The sequence below is a fragment of the Microtus ochrogaster genome, unplaced genomic scaffold (assembly GCF_000317375.1).
Source record: "Microtus ochrogaster isolate Prairie Vole_2 unplaced genomic scaffold, MicOch1.0 UNK29, whole genome shotgun sequence".
Taxonomy (NCBI): Eukaryota; Metazoa; Chordata; class Mammalia; order Rodentia; family Cricetidae; genus Microtus; species Microtus ochrogaster.
In genome coordinates, this window is record NW_004949127.1 from 2,530,193 (window position 1) to 2,549,405 (window position 19,213).

General features: G+C 38.8%; 1 protein-coding gene across 6 annotated transcripts in view; it reads right to left on the reverse strand.

Moving 5' to 3' along the window:
* Positions 1-19,213, reverse strand: part of Vps13b (vacuolar protein sorting 13 homolog B) — a 441,647-nt gene that overhangs the window by 384,784 nt on the left and 37,650 nt on the right. For all 6 annotated transcript variants that reach the window (XM_026789767.1, XM_026789768.1, XM_013354110.2 and 3 more), the window contains exons 7-16: positions 16,704-16,878; positions 14,463-14,728; positions 10,086-10,181; positions 9,615-9,737; positions 8,907-9,044; positions 7,917-8,004; positions 6,731-6,922; positions 5,853-6,022; positions 3,168-3,362; positions 1,635-1,759 (exon numbers count right to left, since the gene is read on the reverse strand). In XM_026789767.1, coding sequence (XP_026645568.1) covers positions 1,635-1,759; positions 3,168-3,362; positions 5,853-6,022; positions 6,731-6,922; positions 7,917-8,004; positions 8,907-9,044; positions 9,615-9,737; positions 10,086-10,181; positions 14,463-14,728; positions 16,704-16,878 — 1,568 coding nt within the window. The remainder of the gene's footprint in view (positions 1-1,634; positions 1,760-3,167; positions 3,363-5,852; positions 6,023-6,730; positions 6,923-7,916; positions 8,005-8,906; positions 9,045-9,614; positions 9,738-10,085; positions 10,182-14,462; positions 14,729-16,703; positions 16,879-19,213) is intronic.

Here is a 19,213-nt window from a genome sequence, read left to right on the forward strand (position 1 = left end):
GGTGGTGCAGGCCTTTACTCCCAGCACTGGAGAGGAATTTAAAATGGAGGAGACAAGTTTCAGGGTCTATCTGAGGATTTCTGAAGGCAGGATCACCCACTTCAGTGTGAGGTAGAGGCAAGAGCCAGGGGCTGGCTGCTTTCCTTTTCTGCTCTTCAGTTTGAATCCCAATATCTGTTTCCAGGTTTTTATTATTCATGCTACACCTTACTAAGTTCACCATCAAATGTACATTATTAAAGGAACACAGTATTTCAGAGAAAGACATCAGGGCCATGTCTGAGTCAGTGGTCCTGCTGCTGCCAGGATCTGTGCTGGTGTCCAACACTTGTGTAACCACCTATCCCGGGGGGCCTGCGCACTGGAGACCTGGCCCCGCCCCTCACCCAGCAGAAGAGCTGTGCAGTGTCATGGACACAGGATAGCTGTCCCCAGAACCCTCGGTGACTGCAAAACCTTCCCTCCACCGCCATCCGCCATAACAGAAGAAATGGCCATGCAAGTGGCCCTATTCCTCACCTGTCCTATTGTGGAAGAGCTGGCCCCAATGGCACGGGCGAGGGAGGCTTGGCCCTCACCATTGCATGAGGGGAATGATCCTGGTGGAGGACAACACTGACCAGCTCAGTTACTACCAGGCCCACATCCAGGACTTTGAGTTAGCCCATCCCAACATCTACCTCATCTATGACCTACTGGAACACATGAAGGGACTGGTCCCGTGGAACCACAGCCACGGGAACTCCGTGACAACAGGTTAACAGCAGGGGGTCCTGGAGAAAACTCAGTGAGGGTCCAGTACTGATGGTGCACCAGAAGCCAGAGGCCTGAACCAGACCAACAACTCAGTGCAATGAACATTTGCAAGTAAAGCTCTTTGGACAAAAGGGTCCACTGTGCCACACACGGCAGCTCCCAAGGCCACTATGACAAATGAGCATGTGATGGAGAAGCGGGAAAAATAGGGGTGAAGTCATTATTCTCTTTTATTTTCATTTTAATTTTCTTTTGTGGGAAGAGGTACAGTCATAAAGGATGGCCATGGAAGGACAGGGAAATAAGTGGGATTGGGGCACACGATGTGAAATTCCCAAAGAATCAATTTTAAAAATTACATTAATAAAAAAAGAGGTTTTCATTTTCTTAAGTTGTAGGCAGACTTTTCTTTCCTGTCAGACAGTTCCCAAATAACCACATGGAAACTTATTAATTATAAATGTTCAGCCAATAGCTCGGGCTTATTACTAACTCTTACAACTTAAATTACCCTATTTCTCTTAATCTATGTTTTGCCACTGACTCGTGGCTTTATCTGTCCTCCAGCATGTCTGGCTCCCTCATTTCTCCTAGTAACTCTCCCTTCTTCCCAGCATCCTCTGTGCCTGGAAATCCTGCCTAGCTATTGGCCGTTTGGCTTTTTATTAAACCAATCAGAGTGGCACTTCTTCACAGCGTACAAAAAGATTATTCTACAACATTAGGTCTCAATAAAAATACAATTTCAATTGTTTTCAAAAGTTTTGTAAAAAGCTAATACCTGAACATAAAATAGACATGTTTGATTTTTTTCCCATCCACAAACTATAAAAATAAAAATGAACATAAACCACAGAGTTTAACCAGTCCTTACTTACCAGAAAGCAGGGAGTTTCAGAAATTTCCCATACAGGGCAGTGCTGAAAGAGGGGATAATTGGTACAGGCAAGCAGTAAGATCCACTGTGAGTCAAAGATGTCAGTCCTGCCTGGAAACCAAACACCTGAGACAACAGAGCACAGTCAAATGTTCAGAGCTGAGTAAGGAAGGATGAGACAAGAACTATGCCACCATGTTTGTTCTACTACCCAAATGAAGCACCAAGAAAACATGTTCTTCTGTCTGAGATGGTTTGACAACAGTTACATTTCAATACTTTACGCTTAAATTTATCTGAAGAAATCCAAAGATTGTCTTTGGTGTGCTACCGTTTTACATTACACACATATAACTAAGGAGCACTAGTGTGTCAACTGAGGGACAGGGAAGTACTTTAATTTTCTCATGGAGTCCATCACATGGAATCCAGCGCTTTTCATTTATTTATTTATTTTTGGTATAAAACTAGGTTGCCAAGACGACTCATGAGATTAAAGGGGCTTGCCACCAAGCCTGTCTGATGCTCAGCAGAAACATCGTTCACGCCTGCCCTTTCACCAGCACACATGACCACATACGGGCAAGCCTGGAAGCAAGCACCTCCGCCCACTGAGCCACCTCACTGACCAATGAGTATATCTGAAAGGGTTTTAAGTTTGGGGTGGAAGGTCTGGGGAGGTGGTTTGCTGCATGAGTATAAAGATCTGACTTTGGTCCCTAGCACCCAGGGATAAGAGCCAGCCACAATGACACATGTCTGTAACCTAAGTCAAGGGTTCAATGGTCAGCCAATCCATGAGCTGCAGGGAGAGCAGAGACCCACTATCAGGAAATCATGTGCAGAGTGATGAGGACATCTACTGTCAACCTCAGCTTCAGAGCCACATGGATAAGGGCATGTACGCATGCATGCCACTAAACAAGACATGTCTTTTATATCAAGACATTAATGCAAGTCCAACAAGAAGAAACTGACTAAGAATAAGCACATTAAAGTGTTATGATGCACTATGCCTATATTAATATTTATTTTCAAGCATCCTGAGTTTGTTTTAAAAAGTATGCACGTTAAACATATTGTCATACTGCTTGCAAAACTCATTATGAGTGACATTTTTACATCTTCAAAATTGTAAAATCACAGGCCGGGCGGTGGTGGCGCACGCCTTTAATCCCAGCACGCGGCAGGCAGAGGCAGGCGGATCTCTGTGAGTTCGAGACCAGCCTGGTCTACAGAACTAGTTCCAGGACAGGCTCCAAAGCCACAGAGAAACCCTGTCTCGAAAAACCAAAAAAAAAAAAAAAAAATTGTAAAATCACAACTGCCTTATAAACATCAAACTACTAATTTCTAGGAATTCAAAGGAAATTTTAAAATAGACATCTTAATTACACTGCAGTAGACTAAGTCTTACTTAAATCTTAGCTTATGAAATATTGATTCTATAAAATTACAACCTTTAAAACAAAGAAATACATTTGCTATTCCTAAAGTGACCAGACAATAACACCTATAGAAATTCTGTCCTTACCTTGAGGTAGCAGTGGACATAGCAATAATGAAGCAGACTATCGGAAGGCTGAGGGAGGCCACTGACTACATGCACCAGCTGCTCGGCATACATTGGAACAGAATGCTCCAAATTAATTTTATCCACCAGTATCTGAATGGATGGCAAAGGTCGAAGTGCCTGGAAGTTTGTGGCATTCATGAAGTTACTTGAGTTCTGGAAAGTAAGGGTATTAATTTTAACAGAACATTGACTGATCTACATATACCTCTCTAAACAAACTCCAGACCCTCATATTTCACAGTGGAAAATCTCTCTAGAAATGCCTTTGTTAGAACTCTAATGAAATAACTAAATATAAATATCTTTTAGATATTTCAAGTATGTCTCAGCTTTTAAAGAAAGCATTTTAGGTTAAATTAGTCTTGAACTTTCAACTAATCAGTTTTGTTTTTCAATAACAGAAAGGAGTATTATCACCCCTTATTTCCACAACCATTCTAAAACCTGAGACCATTACACTGTAAAATAACAGAAAGGAGTATTATCACCCCTTATTTCCACAACCATTCTAAAACCTGAGACCATTACACTGTAAAAGACATAATAAAGTATACATGAAGCAAAATATGACCCAAAGATATTTCCTAAGAATACGCACATTGAAGTTCTACATCTTGCGGAGGTTTTGGCAGTGGCAGTGCTCCATGTACCATTCTGCTCACAAACTGGCAGAGACAAACTTGAGAATGTATGCTACTCAAAATACTACCTTTCTTGGAACTAACTCTCAAAGTAACTTGGTTCTAAGCTTTCAATAAAGAAAACCAAGACCTTCTTTGTCTTGAGACAACCTATTAACATACAGACTGTTTCTCTACCCCAAAAGTCAGTAATTTTCCCAGAGAAACAATATGGCTATAATTGATGGCTGAACATACTACCCTGACTGTTTTTTCATCCTCAGTAATTATGAAACTACTTTCAAATTGCTATTGTTTTGTTTTGCTTTCTAAATTACTATGGCTTCCTGTGGGAGAAAAAAAAAACATAAAATGAACCACACCAGTCTGAATTGAGAAGCACAACGATTCTGTGTAACTCCCGCCCATCTGAGGGACTCCAGAAGGCTGACTGACTCCCTTTCTGGTCAAGACACTGCCACTGGAAGAAACCAACATTCTTACTTAATCACTGTAGTTCAATTTTTGTCCTTTTTAAACTTCGCATAAAAGAATCATACAGAATACTCCCTTTGACTAAACATCTGCAGGAACTGTGTATGTCCTTAATTCTTCAAACAGACACATTTAACATTCTGGAGTAGTTCCTTTTATTTCTGATGATATTCATTTTTTTTTCTTTTTTTTTATTAACAGGGGCTCTCTATGTAGTTCTGAACGTTATGTAAACCAGGCTGGCCTCAAAACCAGAGACATGCCTGCCTCTGCCTCCCAAGTACTGGGATAAAGGCATACAACTAGTATACCCGGCTCAATTTCTGTTAATATTCTTTACTTAAATCTTTTACTTGATGCTACTAGAATTAAAGTCCATATTCAAAAATCCAGTATCTTAATAAATTCTAAGAGTTTACTGGCAAAAGCTGTCCTCAATATTTTTCTTGGCTTCGCCTTCATTTTCAATTATGCTTTTCTGAGATACCCCGTCCTAGGTCCCCAACTCATAGCTCTTCCACTCCTCCTTCTTCTCACTTGTGTAGATCTTAGTGCAAGTCGGCTGTGCACTCCGTCTCTGCTCCTTTGCAGAGAAAATATTTCTTCCTTAGATTTTGTTTTGGGGTTGTTTCATGAGTGTGACTATCTCGCCTGCATGTGTATCTATGTAAGGCTGTGCCTACTCTGCACAGAAGAGAGCACTGGACACTTTTGTTGCCCATTTTCTTTGAGCCCTGATAGGGGTAATATATCAGCAGTACGTACAAACAGAAGTGTGTTAGTCCAAAAACAGCCCAGTTCCGGTTCTGAATAGGAACAAGACGACTTCCTTAGATTATTGGCTTCTCTCATTCAGATTAAGACATTAGGGCTTTCTAAATACTTTCTAAAGTACAGCTGGGGACCTATAAAGAATTTAGCTGCAGTGTAGGACAAACACACGCTCTTTCACACATAATATAAGTCACTTGGTCCTTTGATTGCAGTGCTGTCATAAGGGAAAGAAGTTGACAGCAATATTGGTTTTGCCTTCACTGTATAAATAAAGAAATGAAGGGCAGGTGAGGTGACTCACCCTAACCCTAACCCTAAGGTTAATCCCTGGCCCATAGTAGAAGAGAACTGACTCCCACAGCTTGTCCTCTGACCTCCAGAACTGTGCTATAGCAAAAGGGGGCACACACAGAATGTAAATATATGTTTAAAAGAAATAAATTCAGCAGATCTTTTGATTTTTAACACCTAATGTAACAACTGTCTGAGACAGAACACCCAGAAGAGAAGACAAGAGCTGAAGTTGTTAAACAACTGCCAAGTAAAACAGCAGTAGAGGCTCTCACTTCCAGACGCCACGCTTTAGCATTTCCTTACATGGCATTAAATTAGATTTATTTCAACATTTTTTAACAATGTTACTTTCTAAAAATCAACAACTATAGTTATAATGAATTTACTCCATAAGGGATACACCTTATTACTGGAAATCATGCATGTCCCACAGGAATAGGTCACTGAACACCAGAAGTACCTTTCCGCCCATGATGACAGGAAGCAAGCGGTCTAGCAAATTGAATTCTGCCATGAAAATTGTGCAAGTACATTTAAGAAGAGTAACGCTTGTGTGCCGAGTGGGAATATATTCCTCCAGAGAAGCCACTTCCTCAGGATTCAGTACTGTTTCCTTTTCATCCTTACTTTCTAAAATAAAAATGATAAAAATTCAATAAAGAATATTGTAAATAAGTTAATTTTTTAATCAACTAAAAACTGAGTTAAACAATTCCCCAATTTTTAAGGGAAATTTAATTTTAAAGAAAGTCATAAAATATGTTACTCTCAATTATAATACAAATTACTAAATAATATTAATGTATAAGTCTGAGGTATTTAGAGATTGTTTTATTTTGATATATCCTTTCAGGAGTTTCTAATTTCTTTAAGATAATATCAATTCTCAACATTAAAATACCACTAAAATTAAAAGTATATAGACAAGACACAAACTAAAAAAAAAAAAATTTTGCCACAGACAGATATACAGATAAAGATATGTACAGGTAGAGACAAAGATCCCTATGAAGATAGATTTCTTTTAGGATTTATTTTATGTGTGGCACATATGGGCCTGGTCCACACAGAGGCCAGAAGAGGCTGTCAGACTCCCTGAACTCATGTTATAGGTGGTTGAAGGCAGCCACAGAGTGCTGGAATACAGCACATCAAGTCCTTACAGCAAAAACTGCAAATTTCATTTCTAATCTTTCTACAAACGAGCTCACTCACTCATGTGGCAGATGCTCACGTGAAAGCCCATACTACCAGGCAAAATATAACGGAGCAAAAGTGAAAAACTGAGTCACACAACCAAAAATACCTTGGCAGTCAAGAATGAAGTTAAAAACAAACCTGGTTTCAGCCTGCTGTATGGCTCATATTCATGTTCCAAAGCACAGACGGTCATCTTCAAAATCCGATGCACTGCACTACTGTCCAAGCGTAAATCTAGAGGGCCTATAACAAGGCTTTTAGTAGACTTTTCTTGGACTATTCCCAAGTCCTCATTTTTCCCTGAAGGAAAGTCTTGCTGATTTACTGGACCTATAAGAAGTCCATTTTATATTAGTATTTTAAGCATCAATCAGACATAAAAAAGTGAGCGTATGAATGTCATATTTAATTCTGATCAATGAAAACTACACTTATAAAAACATCACAAAAAAGACAAAATATTGCTGGTATGTTCTCTCTTTATAAAAGACCTTACTTTCAAGATCAACTCTGAAATTTTCAACCCTTCAAACAAGCTGCTGTTTTTGGGCTTTGAGTTGCCCAACCTCCTCTATCTGCACCACTGTCCTTAACCCAGTTCACACCTGCCCAGCTCCTCTATCTGCACTACCATCCTTAACCCAGTTCACACCTGCCCAGCTCCTATCTGCACCACCGTCCTTAACCCAGTTCACACCTGCCCAGCTCTTCCTATCTGCACTACCATCCTTAACCCAATTCACACACCTGCCCAGCTCCTCTATCTGCACTGCCGTCCTTAACCCAGTTCACACCTGCCCAGCTCCTCCTATCTGCACCACTGTCCTTAACCCAGTTCACACCTGCCCAGCTCCTCCTATCTGCACCACTGTCCTTAACCCAGTTCACACCTGCCCAGCTCCTCTATCTGCACTACCATCCTTAACACAGTTCACAACTGCCATTTACTCAACGTCTATTTGCACCTCTGTTCATCTCACAACAAACTTTTAAAAATATCTATATGTAGTCTTTAAAAGAAGTGTTTTTTCTGACATGCTACTGTAAAATGAAATTGTATATATATAATTTTATATGTAATATGCATAAATGCTAATAATATAGTTGGCTATTTTAAATGTATTTTCACACAGCTATACAAGTAAAGGATTTAAAATGCCAGAACATTCTATTCTAACACTAAAATTCTATTACAAAACTAAAATTAAACCCTTCACCCCAAGATACCTGAAGATAAATGTAAAGTAACAGAATAAGGTCTGCCAAGGCCCTTTATTTTCTGCTGCTTCAGCAGAGGTCAATGCAAAGGCAAGAGAACCCATACCTTTGCCCCTGCTGTGCTCCACTGTATACAGATAATCCATGTAGAAAGCACCGAACCTTTGCATGCCAGCTATTTCTGTGTATGTTTCCTGCCAATAAAGAAATGCAAACACAACATGGGGTAGAACACAGTGTTAAAACAGAATACCTCTAGTTCACAACCATATATACTACATCAACCCAAAGGATTGCCAAAGCCAAAGAGGAGAGGTTTATCCAAGGAACTCACTCCTAAGAAATGTAGTGCTCCTCCAATGCCAACCTCCTCCTAGCTGACATCTGGAACACTGTCTAGTGAGTGAGCGGCTCTAACGAGTGCGTAGCACACACTCTTGAACTTTATCACTATCACAAAACTGTGCAGTAATATATCCCTCAAACAGAGTCAGTCCGTAATTACCTCAATATACTGACATGAGACACTTCAAACACTGAAGATACACTAAAATGTTCTCAATGTGTGCTCATCACACCAGGAAACATTGAACTGTTTAGTTTTAACTATGAAAGTCAAGCTCAATTGAAAAATTAAAATGTAAATTATGAGTTTATATTACTTAAATACAATAGTAACTTTGAACATATTTATCTGAAAATACACAAATATTCTGTTTAAGTATATTAATACAATATTACATGAAAAATTGAAAAAGGAAAAAGTATGCAGTGAAAATTAAATTTTGTTCCTTTTCATCAATTTTACATGTTAGAGACAACAAAAATTAATAAAGGTGATTCTACATGTTTCCTCCATAACTAACTAACAGTGAAGTATGCATAAACAAACTATGGCTACACTACAAAAAGCCAAAAATTTCTACATATCCCTTAAGTCTTTCTAGGTCTAGAGCTTGGAACAAATAATTTCCAAGTGTTCCAGTAAACAATCAGTGCTTGGAAGAAACTGAGACGCAAACAGCAATCACAAGTATTCACACAATGTGTCCACCCAACCACAACAAGAATTTGGCTCAAAAATCTATTCCCTGACCTTATGGTGAGCTGCATCCAAGATAAACTCGGCACGGGTGCCATTGTTCTCTGGGCTTCGGTAATCAAACAATGAATTTGTAAGGTATGTCAAACCTTTTGTACTCAAATTTTCACCACAAATGAAGAAGCAGGCTTCCTGAAAAATTAATGTATAAATCTTAACAGGAGAAAAAGTCATTAGACTACTAAAGAGCTTTTTATACTAGACTCATTTAGTACTTAACACAAGTCAGTAAAGTTTGATGTCCCATGAAAAGGGGAGGAAAGCTATCGCCATATTTATTGATGTCCTATGAAAAGGGAAGGAAGGCTATCACCATATTTATTGATGTCCCATGAAAAGGGGAGGAACGCTATCGCCATATTTATTGATGTCCTATGAAAAGGGAAGGAAGGCTATCACCATATTTATTGCTCATTTTGACAAAGAACATCCAATAATCCAGAAAGGAACTCCAAGCAACTGCCATAAACAATAAGGAAACATTTATGAATGAAATATATTTGGATTGATTGTTCAAGTGTTGAGTGATATCAACCTTTTATATCTCCTGAGATACATAATTCCTTACATAGAAACAGAGAAGGAACAAAAAAGGCCCTCTTTTCAAGTCACAGATGAAGGTACCAAGCAGATCTTGTATGGTAATTAGTATACTTCATTATCCTGGCATTCTATCTAAAATAAGGGAAGACCTTGACTTACAGCTTCACTTCTGTTCATATGCTCTTCAAAATCCCTAACGCCCATAATTCCTTTAAGGCATATGGCTCTGCAACCTACAAATCCAATCTGACAATCAAAGAAAGGCTCTCCCATCATAAGGGCCTGTAAGGGAAGGGAGATATAAGAATTAAACACTTGTATTTAATAAGGACATGACAGGCTTCTTTGTAGACTTTCTACATGAAACAGGCATGCTGCCTTTCAAAAGCATTCAAAGACGAGACACTAAGACTTTCACAGCCTCAGAGGACATCATTCTATGAACACCATGCCTCCCACACCACACAGACAGGCATTATAAAACAAATCCCGGTTGCACATTTAAAGGAATAATCATTTCAATCAACAATGCTGACTCAAACAGAAAGACTGCAAGATTACAAATCTAAGTATTTTAAATACACAACTGTTACAGAGCCCGCGTTACCACGTCTGATGCTTAAAGATTACCTCAATTGTAGTTCCTTCTTGTTCCCAGCACAAAACTTCCTTAGACTTTACTTTCTGTGGGCTATAATAGCTACTTTCAGCTTGCATTTCAGTGAGCTAAGAAACAGAAGAATATTAAGTAAATCAGAACTAGCCATAAATAAGCAATGCACTGTCATCTTCCTTTCTGCATCATGAAATAAGGCCAATTTTATGATTCAGGAAATTTAATTACTAAGCAGAAAAACAGGTGCAAAAAAAAACAAAAAAAAAAAAACAGCTGCTACAAATTATCCATGGCCTAAAGAATAGTCAAATATGCTATTCGTAACATAAACGCAAACGCAACATTTTAACTCCTTCATAGCACTTTAAAAAGAAAAGGGTACATATATTCACAGTTCCACTCATAAAGTGGCTCAAATAATCTACCAAAAATGTATTATACTATGACTTTCACCCGTTTTATTCATATATAAAATATATCATATATACTATGATTTAATTCATATATTTCAATCATTTCCAAGATTCCTCACTATTTTTAAAGGAAAAGAGTTTGGTTGATTGGTTTTTTTGATGTTTCTCCCTGTGTAACCTTGGCTGTCTAGAGCTCAATGAGAGCACCAGACTGGCCTCAACTTTGCAACAAATCCCCTGCCTTTGAAGCCCAGGTGCTGGGAGTAGGCGAGCTGGCGCACCTGACCTCAACTGCACTTCTCTGAACACAATGGGCCATCCTAGTCTGCATCACAGAACAGAAAAAGAAAGGAAGAAAATGACAGGGGTTAATTACAGTCTAGACAAGGTCAGCACTGCATCAGTCTTTGCTTATTGGTTTGGTTAACACACCATGATAGCACAAACTCATAACAAACACAGGGAAACGGGGCTCAAACTTTTCTGGAATTGTAAAATTCCTTCCCATATGAAAGGGTTATTTCTTTAATTAACGTGTCCTTCATGGATTTAGCAATGATTTGGTTACAATTATGCTGCAAAATGGATATATAATATTCTTCAAATTGAAATACAAAAACAGATCACAATTTTCAACCAAATAAATTTAAACCAAATAAAAGTTATTCAACTGGAAATTATACTTTTAAGTCTAAATACTTTATACTGAGAAGCAACTAATCATTCTCATTTACTCTAATAATTCTATATATTTTCTGTTACAGATAAGCTTTTACTTAATATATATTTCTAGTAACGGTATACTCAGTTATTTTAAACATAATTCTGAAAGCTAAAATATTAAAGTAAAATTGAATTTTAAAATTTGATCAGCCTTCAGCTGTCTACAATTACTCTAAAGAAAAAGCAATTAATTGATTAAAAGGACTTAAACATTACAAGAACAACTTAAACATTACTAGAAAAATGCTACATTTAATTTAGCATGATTTTTGTTGGACTAATATCAAGTGTTCCAAATGCTAATATAGAAACATGACCTTATTTTCTGACCAAAATATAAACCACAAATTAAGTCCATACATTCTTCAAATCCAAGCGGAACCCTGAATTCCAGTGTTTTCCTCCTACATACCAATGTATTTTCCTCAAAGAAAATTTGAGAAGCACAAATGCTTTACATTTTAAAAACATTTCCAGACTAATAAATACTGACCCTCCATAGACATTTTGCATATAAGTGCCTATGCTGGTTCTATGGAATACAATTATTTTTATCTGTAATTTAATAAAAATATTATAAGTTTCAGTTTTAAACGTGAATAGGCAAAAATCTTTAGAAAGAGTAGTACTTCACTTTTAATCTTTTACTTCCCTCACTACTTATTCTTTTAAAAAAGCATCCTGAAGAACTCAGCTTAAAAACTCAGTCTGTGGACAGCTTGTAAGAAGTATGGAATATGACTGACTTGACATAGTAGGTTAGAAAACAAGATTCATAACATGGATACGGTTGGAATTTTTAAAATACAGAACAGCAGAGAAGGCAGGACAGCACAGAAAAACCAAGTGTTCTATTACTGTACGTGTTAAAGCATGAAAGGTGCAAATGACAGCATACTGCCATCCGGGAAGAGCAGAGGTACAAACCTGACCCCGGCAGCATCCGTGCTCACAAGGATCCACTCGAAGGGATAGTCTGAGTCTATCTAAAAGCTTCCTAACTCACTCAAAACAAAGACAAGTTTACAACGATCTGAGTGATTCCCTGCTCTGCTGGAACCCCCACTGTCTGACACTTCTACACTATTTACACATTAGCTCTGGTGTTCTAAACTGCCTCCTTGATAGTTCTTGAACAGTTGCTGGTCAGGAATGAGCGCATTCCCATATACCCATGAGGCTTTCTCTTCCACACACCTTTGCTTAAATGCTTCCTTCACAAGACAACCTTTCTCAGTCAACCGGTTTTAAAATGAATAATCCTCTCCCTTTCAATGCAACACTCACTGTTACCTTCCTCTCTTTCTTACCTAACTTATTCGTAAACATGTTTTCCCTCACATTGGTTTTAATTACAATGCAAGTCCTAACAGACCAGGACTGCTAACCTCACTGAGTCGTACTCAGAGGGACACAGGTGGCATCAATAAATATTTAAATTTGGGCAGAGCAGTGGGTGGCTGTAGCCCTTCCTACCACTTCAGAGGTGGAGGATGCAGAATCAGGAATGCAATGTTGAGGGCTGAAGAGATGGCTCAGCAGTTAAGAGCACTGACACCTCTTCCAGAGGACCCAGGTTCAATTCCCAGCAACCACTTTGGCAGTTTACAACTGTCTGTAACTCCAGTTCTAGGGAACCTAACACCCTCACACCAAAGCACATAAAATAAAAATAAATAAACTTTTGAAAAAATAAATGCAATATTATCCACAGCTATTAAACAGAAAATTTGATGCCAGCCTGTGCTACAAGAGACTCTAAGTCAAAAAATTAATTAACTATTTGCTGCAAAAATTAAGAGCTGATTAAAGATGTGTATGGCAATGGTATTAGAAAAAGCTAGGAAACAACTCAAAATTCAAGCTGAGTTATATTTGAAAGGGAAGGCAAAATATTGTCAAAGAACTAATAAGGGACACCAAAGTATTAGTAACTATGATTATACAAAAGAATGTTCCCTTTTTCTCGCTGTGATCACATGTGTTGTACACTGTATTTGAACATACAGTTATATTCATCTTTAGTAAAGAAGGTAGTAAAGTATGTTGAATGCTGTTTAAAATAAAAGGATGTAAAAAACAAAATTGAATTCTTAAGAGGAAAATACTCCTTTAAAAATTAAAATGCAAATATAAATAAATAAAATTAAAATGTGGCTAGAGAAATGGTTCAGCAGTTAGGCACATTTGCCACAGCTGCAGAGGGCTGGATCCAGTGTCCTGTGCCACATGGGGACTCACAACTATTCTTAAGTCCAGTGTCAGGACCTCAGCGAGCACCAATCACACAGTACACACATACATATATGCAGGCAAAACATTCATACAAATGAAGTAACATAAGTAAATCTAAAAGAAGAAACAGAAATGTATTACAAGCATTAGCAAAGAACTTCAGATGCTCCCAGAGAGAACACAAATGAACATGGCCAATGGACAACAGTACTGAGATACCTGGGGTGATCCAGTCCCCCACTTCAGACACACACACACACACACACAATGGGGTATTTATTACTCAGTAATAAAGAATGAAAGATCCAGGAAAATGGATGGAGATAGAAAACAGTACGGACACACACACAACAACAACAGAGAACACAAAGGAGGAAGCCAGAAGAAGATGGCCTTAAAGTTCAATGGTGATTACTAAAGGTTGAGAAGGCAGAGAGTTGAAAAAAGGGAAAGAGGACAATAGTTTCTGATGCGTGCTACATGTATGTGTGAAAATATCACATTCAGTCTCGTTAATATGAAAATTAAAGTGTCAACAAGATATTTTGTTAAAAAAATCATAGAATGAGGCATTTTAAAGATTGACTATTTTTAATTATGTGTCTGTCTATGTGGGGGCTATGTGCACATAAATGCAGTACCCACAGAGGCCAGAAGAGAGTGTAGGATCCCCTGGGACTTGACATGATGCTAGGAACCAAAACTCTTAATCACCAAGACATTGCATCTCTCTAGCCCCAGCTATGAGATTTTGTTTTTAATATTAAAGCAGGGCTACACGACAACTGAATAACCCAGCACAGGGGAATTTATAAGACGTAGATAAGAAAGAAAAGTGGTGGCAACTTTAACAAGAGGAAATCAAAATTCAAGAATTCAGCTAGAAGGATCGTGCAATTTAATGAAGAGTTGTGAGATTCTACCTTTCATCCGCTAAGCCCCCTTGGCTAAAGTGCAGTACTGCTATAATTTAAACACTGAAGTTAACAGATATTAGCAACAAAAGAAAGAGAAACTTACTTTAAAAGTCACAGTTGCCTTTGTGCAATAAAACCCAACAGAAACAATGGGGTCCTTCAGGGTTTGCACTTTCTGTTGATGCATGGTTGATGCAGGGTCACTCCCAAGGTAGTCTTCTTCCCCGACATCATAACTCACGATGGCAGGAACAAACGACCAGGCCCAGGACACCCATCCCTGAGGCTCCTCACAGTCCTGGGAATAGAATTCTTGGCCTTTGTACTGAGCAGGATACTGCATATCTATTCTTGTCTCATCTTCAGTACCTGCCAATCAAAATAAACTCATTTTAACTAAATAAAGAACATTTAAATAGGATAAATAGAACTATATAATTAGTTTCTTTTATAATCCCATATATTTACCCTAAGTATTTAAAATATTCAGGAGAATTTATCCTCCCAATTTAAAAAAAAAAAAAGATAAAATACAAGAAAAGTTTCCACACAAAATGGCTATCATCAATGAGGGAACTCTTCAACAACCTCATCTTACTGCTGGAAAGAATTCTAAGCCATACTCATAAAAGAAGCCCAACTCAGGTTCAGGAGTCTCTCTTAGACGAGAAAACAGTATAGCAGACCTGGGAACTTAAGCTGACAGTCACCCTGCTGCCATCTAACAGACTTAAAGCAAGCCTCACATGAATCATTTCCAGTACTGTCACTGTTTGTTGAAACAAAAATCCATCTAGAACTCGGCGAGATAAACTCCACAGTGCCTAGCATTCGATCAAAACTACCAGGCAGCGGGATACAGCGGTGCACATCACTGGTCACCCCAGAGGCTGGTGCAGCACTTGCTTGCCCACCAATCTGAGTCCAGCCCAGCCAGCTAGTAAGAGTCTCAGAGAATAAATACAATTTATTAAGGCAAATAAAAAACATAATGAGGGAAAGCAAATCAATAGAAACAAGTCCAGAAAAATAAAGATCACAGTGTTAGAACAGGACACTAAACAGCTATATAAACAGAAGACACGTGTTCTAAAATGCTTAAAATGACATAAATGACAGAAGTCTCTTAACTTCCAAACACTAACAAATGGTAGATGAAGCTAAAAGCAAATGAGTTGCAGAAGAAAATTAGTGACTTATTCAGAGACTAGGAGCTATATAAAAAGAAACACAGAGAGAAAGATAAACATTAATAGGTGAGGGAAGCTCAGCCGAGCTCTGTCAAGTGTGAGAATCAGCAAAGAAATGAACAAGGCTGGCCACACTGTCTACACACACAGGAAAGCTGCAGATGTCCAGGAATGAAAGCTTCCGTGAAGCCAGGACACCAGCAAATGTCATGATCAAGCTGCTCAGAATTTCCTGAGAGCTTCGCAAGTTTTTCCAAACATACACACACACCATAAATAAAACAGTAAAGCATTCTCATTTTTAAAAATGGGAAAACTAAATCAAGGTCCTTCAGAAGCAAACAGTAGAGCTGTTTTCTTCCTCTGAAAACATACAAAACAAAAAACTGAGCCACTTTTTAGGTCACAGGAATTCGCATTTTCTTTCATGGGCTGTGTACATGTGGTGCTCTCCACTGCCTCCACCTTATTCTCCAGGCACGGTCCCTGTGACTACAGAGCCGGCTGACCCTGCTCCGTCCTTAAGAAGCAGAGCACAGGCTTTCACAACTGCCCCAACTCCAGCACTGCAAGCAGAAGTTATTCTATCAACACTGACAACTTCTGTTCAAGAACCACCTATTGAACGTGAGGCGGCTGGGCTGACAAGGAGGCACAGAGGGCAAAGGCGCTGGCACCGCAGGCTGACCACAGCAGCCCAGCCGGGAGAGAGAAAGGACTGCACCGCGTCTCCTCTGACATCCACAGGCACAGCCACACCGCCCCTCCCACACACGTCATAAGCAAGTCACAGGCTGACAAAGAAAACTCATAAATGTGACTTGAATCCAAAACATATAAAAACACAAGTTCATAATAAAACAGGAAAAGCTCTGAAATGTGCAATATTTAGCATATATTTTACAAGGATAAAAAACTTACTAAAGGCCAGTGCCTATGAAAACACTCAAAATATTTACTCATCAGAACTTTGCAAACTAACACCATGAGCTGTGATGACATACACATCAGAATGGGGGGACACATGAACACATGCTGGCTTCAGCAGACGCTGTCAGGATGGGGCGTGACCAGACAGTCGCTGCAGACAGATGCAGCTGAAGTTTTAAGCAGTGAAACTCGGCAGTTCTAAACGAAGTCTGCACTGTGCTGACCTGCAAGGCTTCCTAATGCGTCTTTGCTGTGACAGGCAGGGTCCTCGGTTTCACCATCTTTAAAATCACTGATTTCTCCATAGTAGAGAGCAATCCCCAGCTGCATGAGACGGATGAACATGGGCAGCTGCTGGTCTGTAAGAGAAAGCTTCAGACTCTCTACTAAAGTATGAATCTGTATTTGGAAAAAAAAAAAAAAACAAGCATTATCAAAAAAAAATGTTTAAAAGTATCTTTTAAAGTAAGTTGACCAATTTCAAGTCCTAAAATGACACATAATATAAAAAGCATTCCTAATAATTAAACCATAATATTACTCTAAAATTTTAGGAATTAAAAAGTATTTACTGTGATAATTATACTTTAGATGAAAGTCAGACTAAGACAAATACTGTGGAAACAGTTAATAACCAGAAGATATATTCATATTAGAGTTCTAGACTATTCTAGAAGAGAAATTATATCACCAAATAATTAAATATTGACAGTATTTCCACCCTTCATCCTTCAAAGCATAGTAAGTTTCATGAAATCATTTTAGTAGAAATTCAATCATTCTTTTCAATTTTATTAACCATAGGCATTCTAAAACCATATGTTAAAACTGGGTAAAAGATTCCCATTATAAATATATAAATATGGAAATAATTAAAGTGTTACTATCAAATACATAAAGTCAAGTAACTATTCAAGGAATTTTTCAGACAAGCTTTAATGTTATTAAAACGTGACAGAACATTTAAAACATGAATTAATTATAAGAAAAGAATAAGATTACTTCCCTGCTCCCCTATCCAACCCAGTTAGTTCGTGGGGCAGCTGAGGATAGGGAACCTGAAATGACCCTATCCTATAGCCATACTGATGAATATCTTGCATATCACCATAGAACTTTCATCTGGTGATGGATGGAGATAGAGACAGAGACCCACACTGGAGCACCGGACTGAGCTCCCAATGTCCCAATGAGGAGCAGAAGGAGGGAGAACATGAGCAAAGAAGTTAGGACCACAGGGGGTGCACCCACCCACGGAGACAGTGGGGCTGATCTATTGGGAGCTCACCAAGGCCAGCTGGACTGCGACTGAAAAAGCAGGGGATAAACCCGGACTCTCTGAATATGGCAGACAATGAGGGCTGCTGAGAAGCCAAGGACAGTGGCACTGGGTTTTGATCCTACTTCATGTTCTGGCTTTGTGGGAGCCTAGCCAGTTTGGATGTTCACCTTCCTAGACCAGGATGGAGGGGGGAGGACTTCGGACTTTCCACAGGGCAGGGAACCCTGACTGCTCTTCAGACTGGAGAGGGAGGGGGAGAGGAGTGGGGGGAGGGGGAGGGAAATGGGAGGCTGGGAGGAGGCAGAAATTTTTTTTCAATAAAAAAAAAAAAGAATACGATTACTACCAAATAAGACATAGTATTCAAAGTTATCCTTAAAAAGAAAGACAACTATGAGATACAAACATAGCTAAACTGTAATAGTTCCCTTTTGTTACATAAACATGAGGGGACACACAATTAAGCCATAAAATCAAGTTCCTCGAGGTTTGTTGTGAATAACTAGCATTTGAGTATCTACAAAACATGAAAAAGAGGTCACAGTTATCACCTTACTGGAAATCAAGGCATTCGAAAAACAGTACCTGCCAGGGAGAAAGAGGTATGTGGGGTGGGGTCTGTGGGGAACAGAAAACTTCAAATACAAAAGTTACCTAAGAGTCACACAGTGAATAAGCCATGACAGGATAGGAAATGAGTGGGAAGAAAAATGTAAATTTGCTACTAAATTTGTATGAGAGCAGAACCAGGCTAGTCTTGAACTTGCAATCCTCCTGCCTTAGTATTCAGACTGCTAGGATTACAGGTACACATGTACCACACACCCAGCCTGGGCTTCTCTGGAGTTTTGTCTGTCACAATTAGACTATCTTTGGTTTCTGACCACCTGCAGCCTTGTGCCTTGCAAGCCCTGAAGTAACAACAGCACAGTAGAAAGCAGCCTTAGCAAGACAAACAAGAGACAAGGAAAATCTATCATTAATACACACATCAATTTGTAACTATTTCCTCACCAGAAAGAGACAAAGAACCTAAATCAATTCTCAACAATCAAATGCCCACAGATTTTCTTCATAGTGCTAAGAAATAAATGCCAGTTGAACTGTCATTCTTTGCCTAACAAGTTGGAAATATAGATTATAATATGAACAGTCCCCTTAATAGTAATGGCTATATGTCCTGGTTAAATCTCTCTGGAGATAACTTTTCGAGACAGATTTATAAGCCTTACAAAAAAATTAAACCCATTGTTAAGATATTTATACCTATAATATTATTGAAGCCTCTCCTAAGGAATCACTTATACATGACTAAATATTTATATACAAACTTCATTCTTTAAGAAAAAAAGAGTAGGGGGCTGGAGAGATGGCTCAGAGGTTAAGAGCATTGCCCGCTCTTCCAAAGGTCCTGAGTTCAATTCCCAGCAACCACATGGTGGCTCACAACCA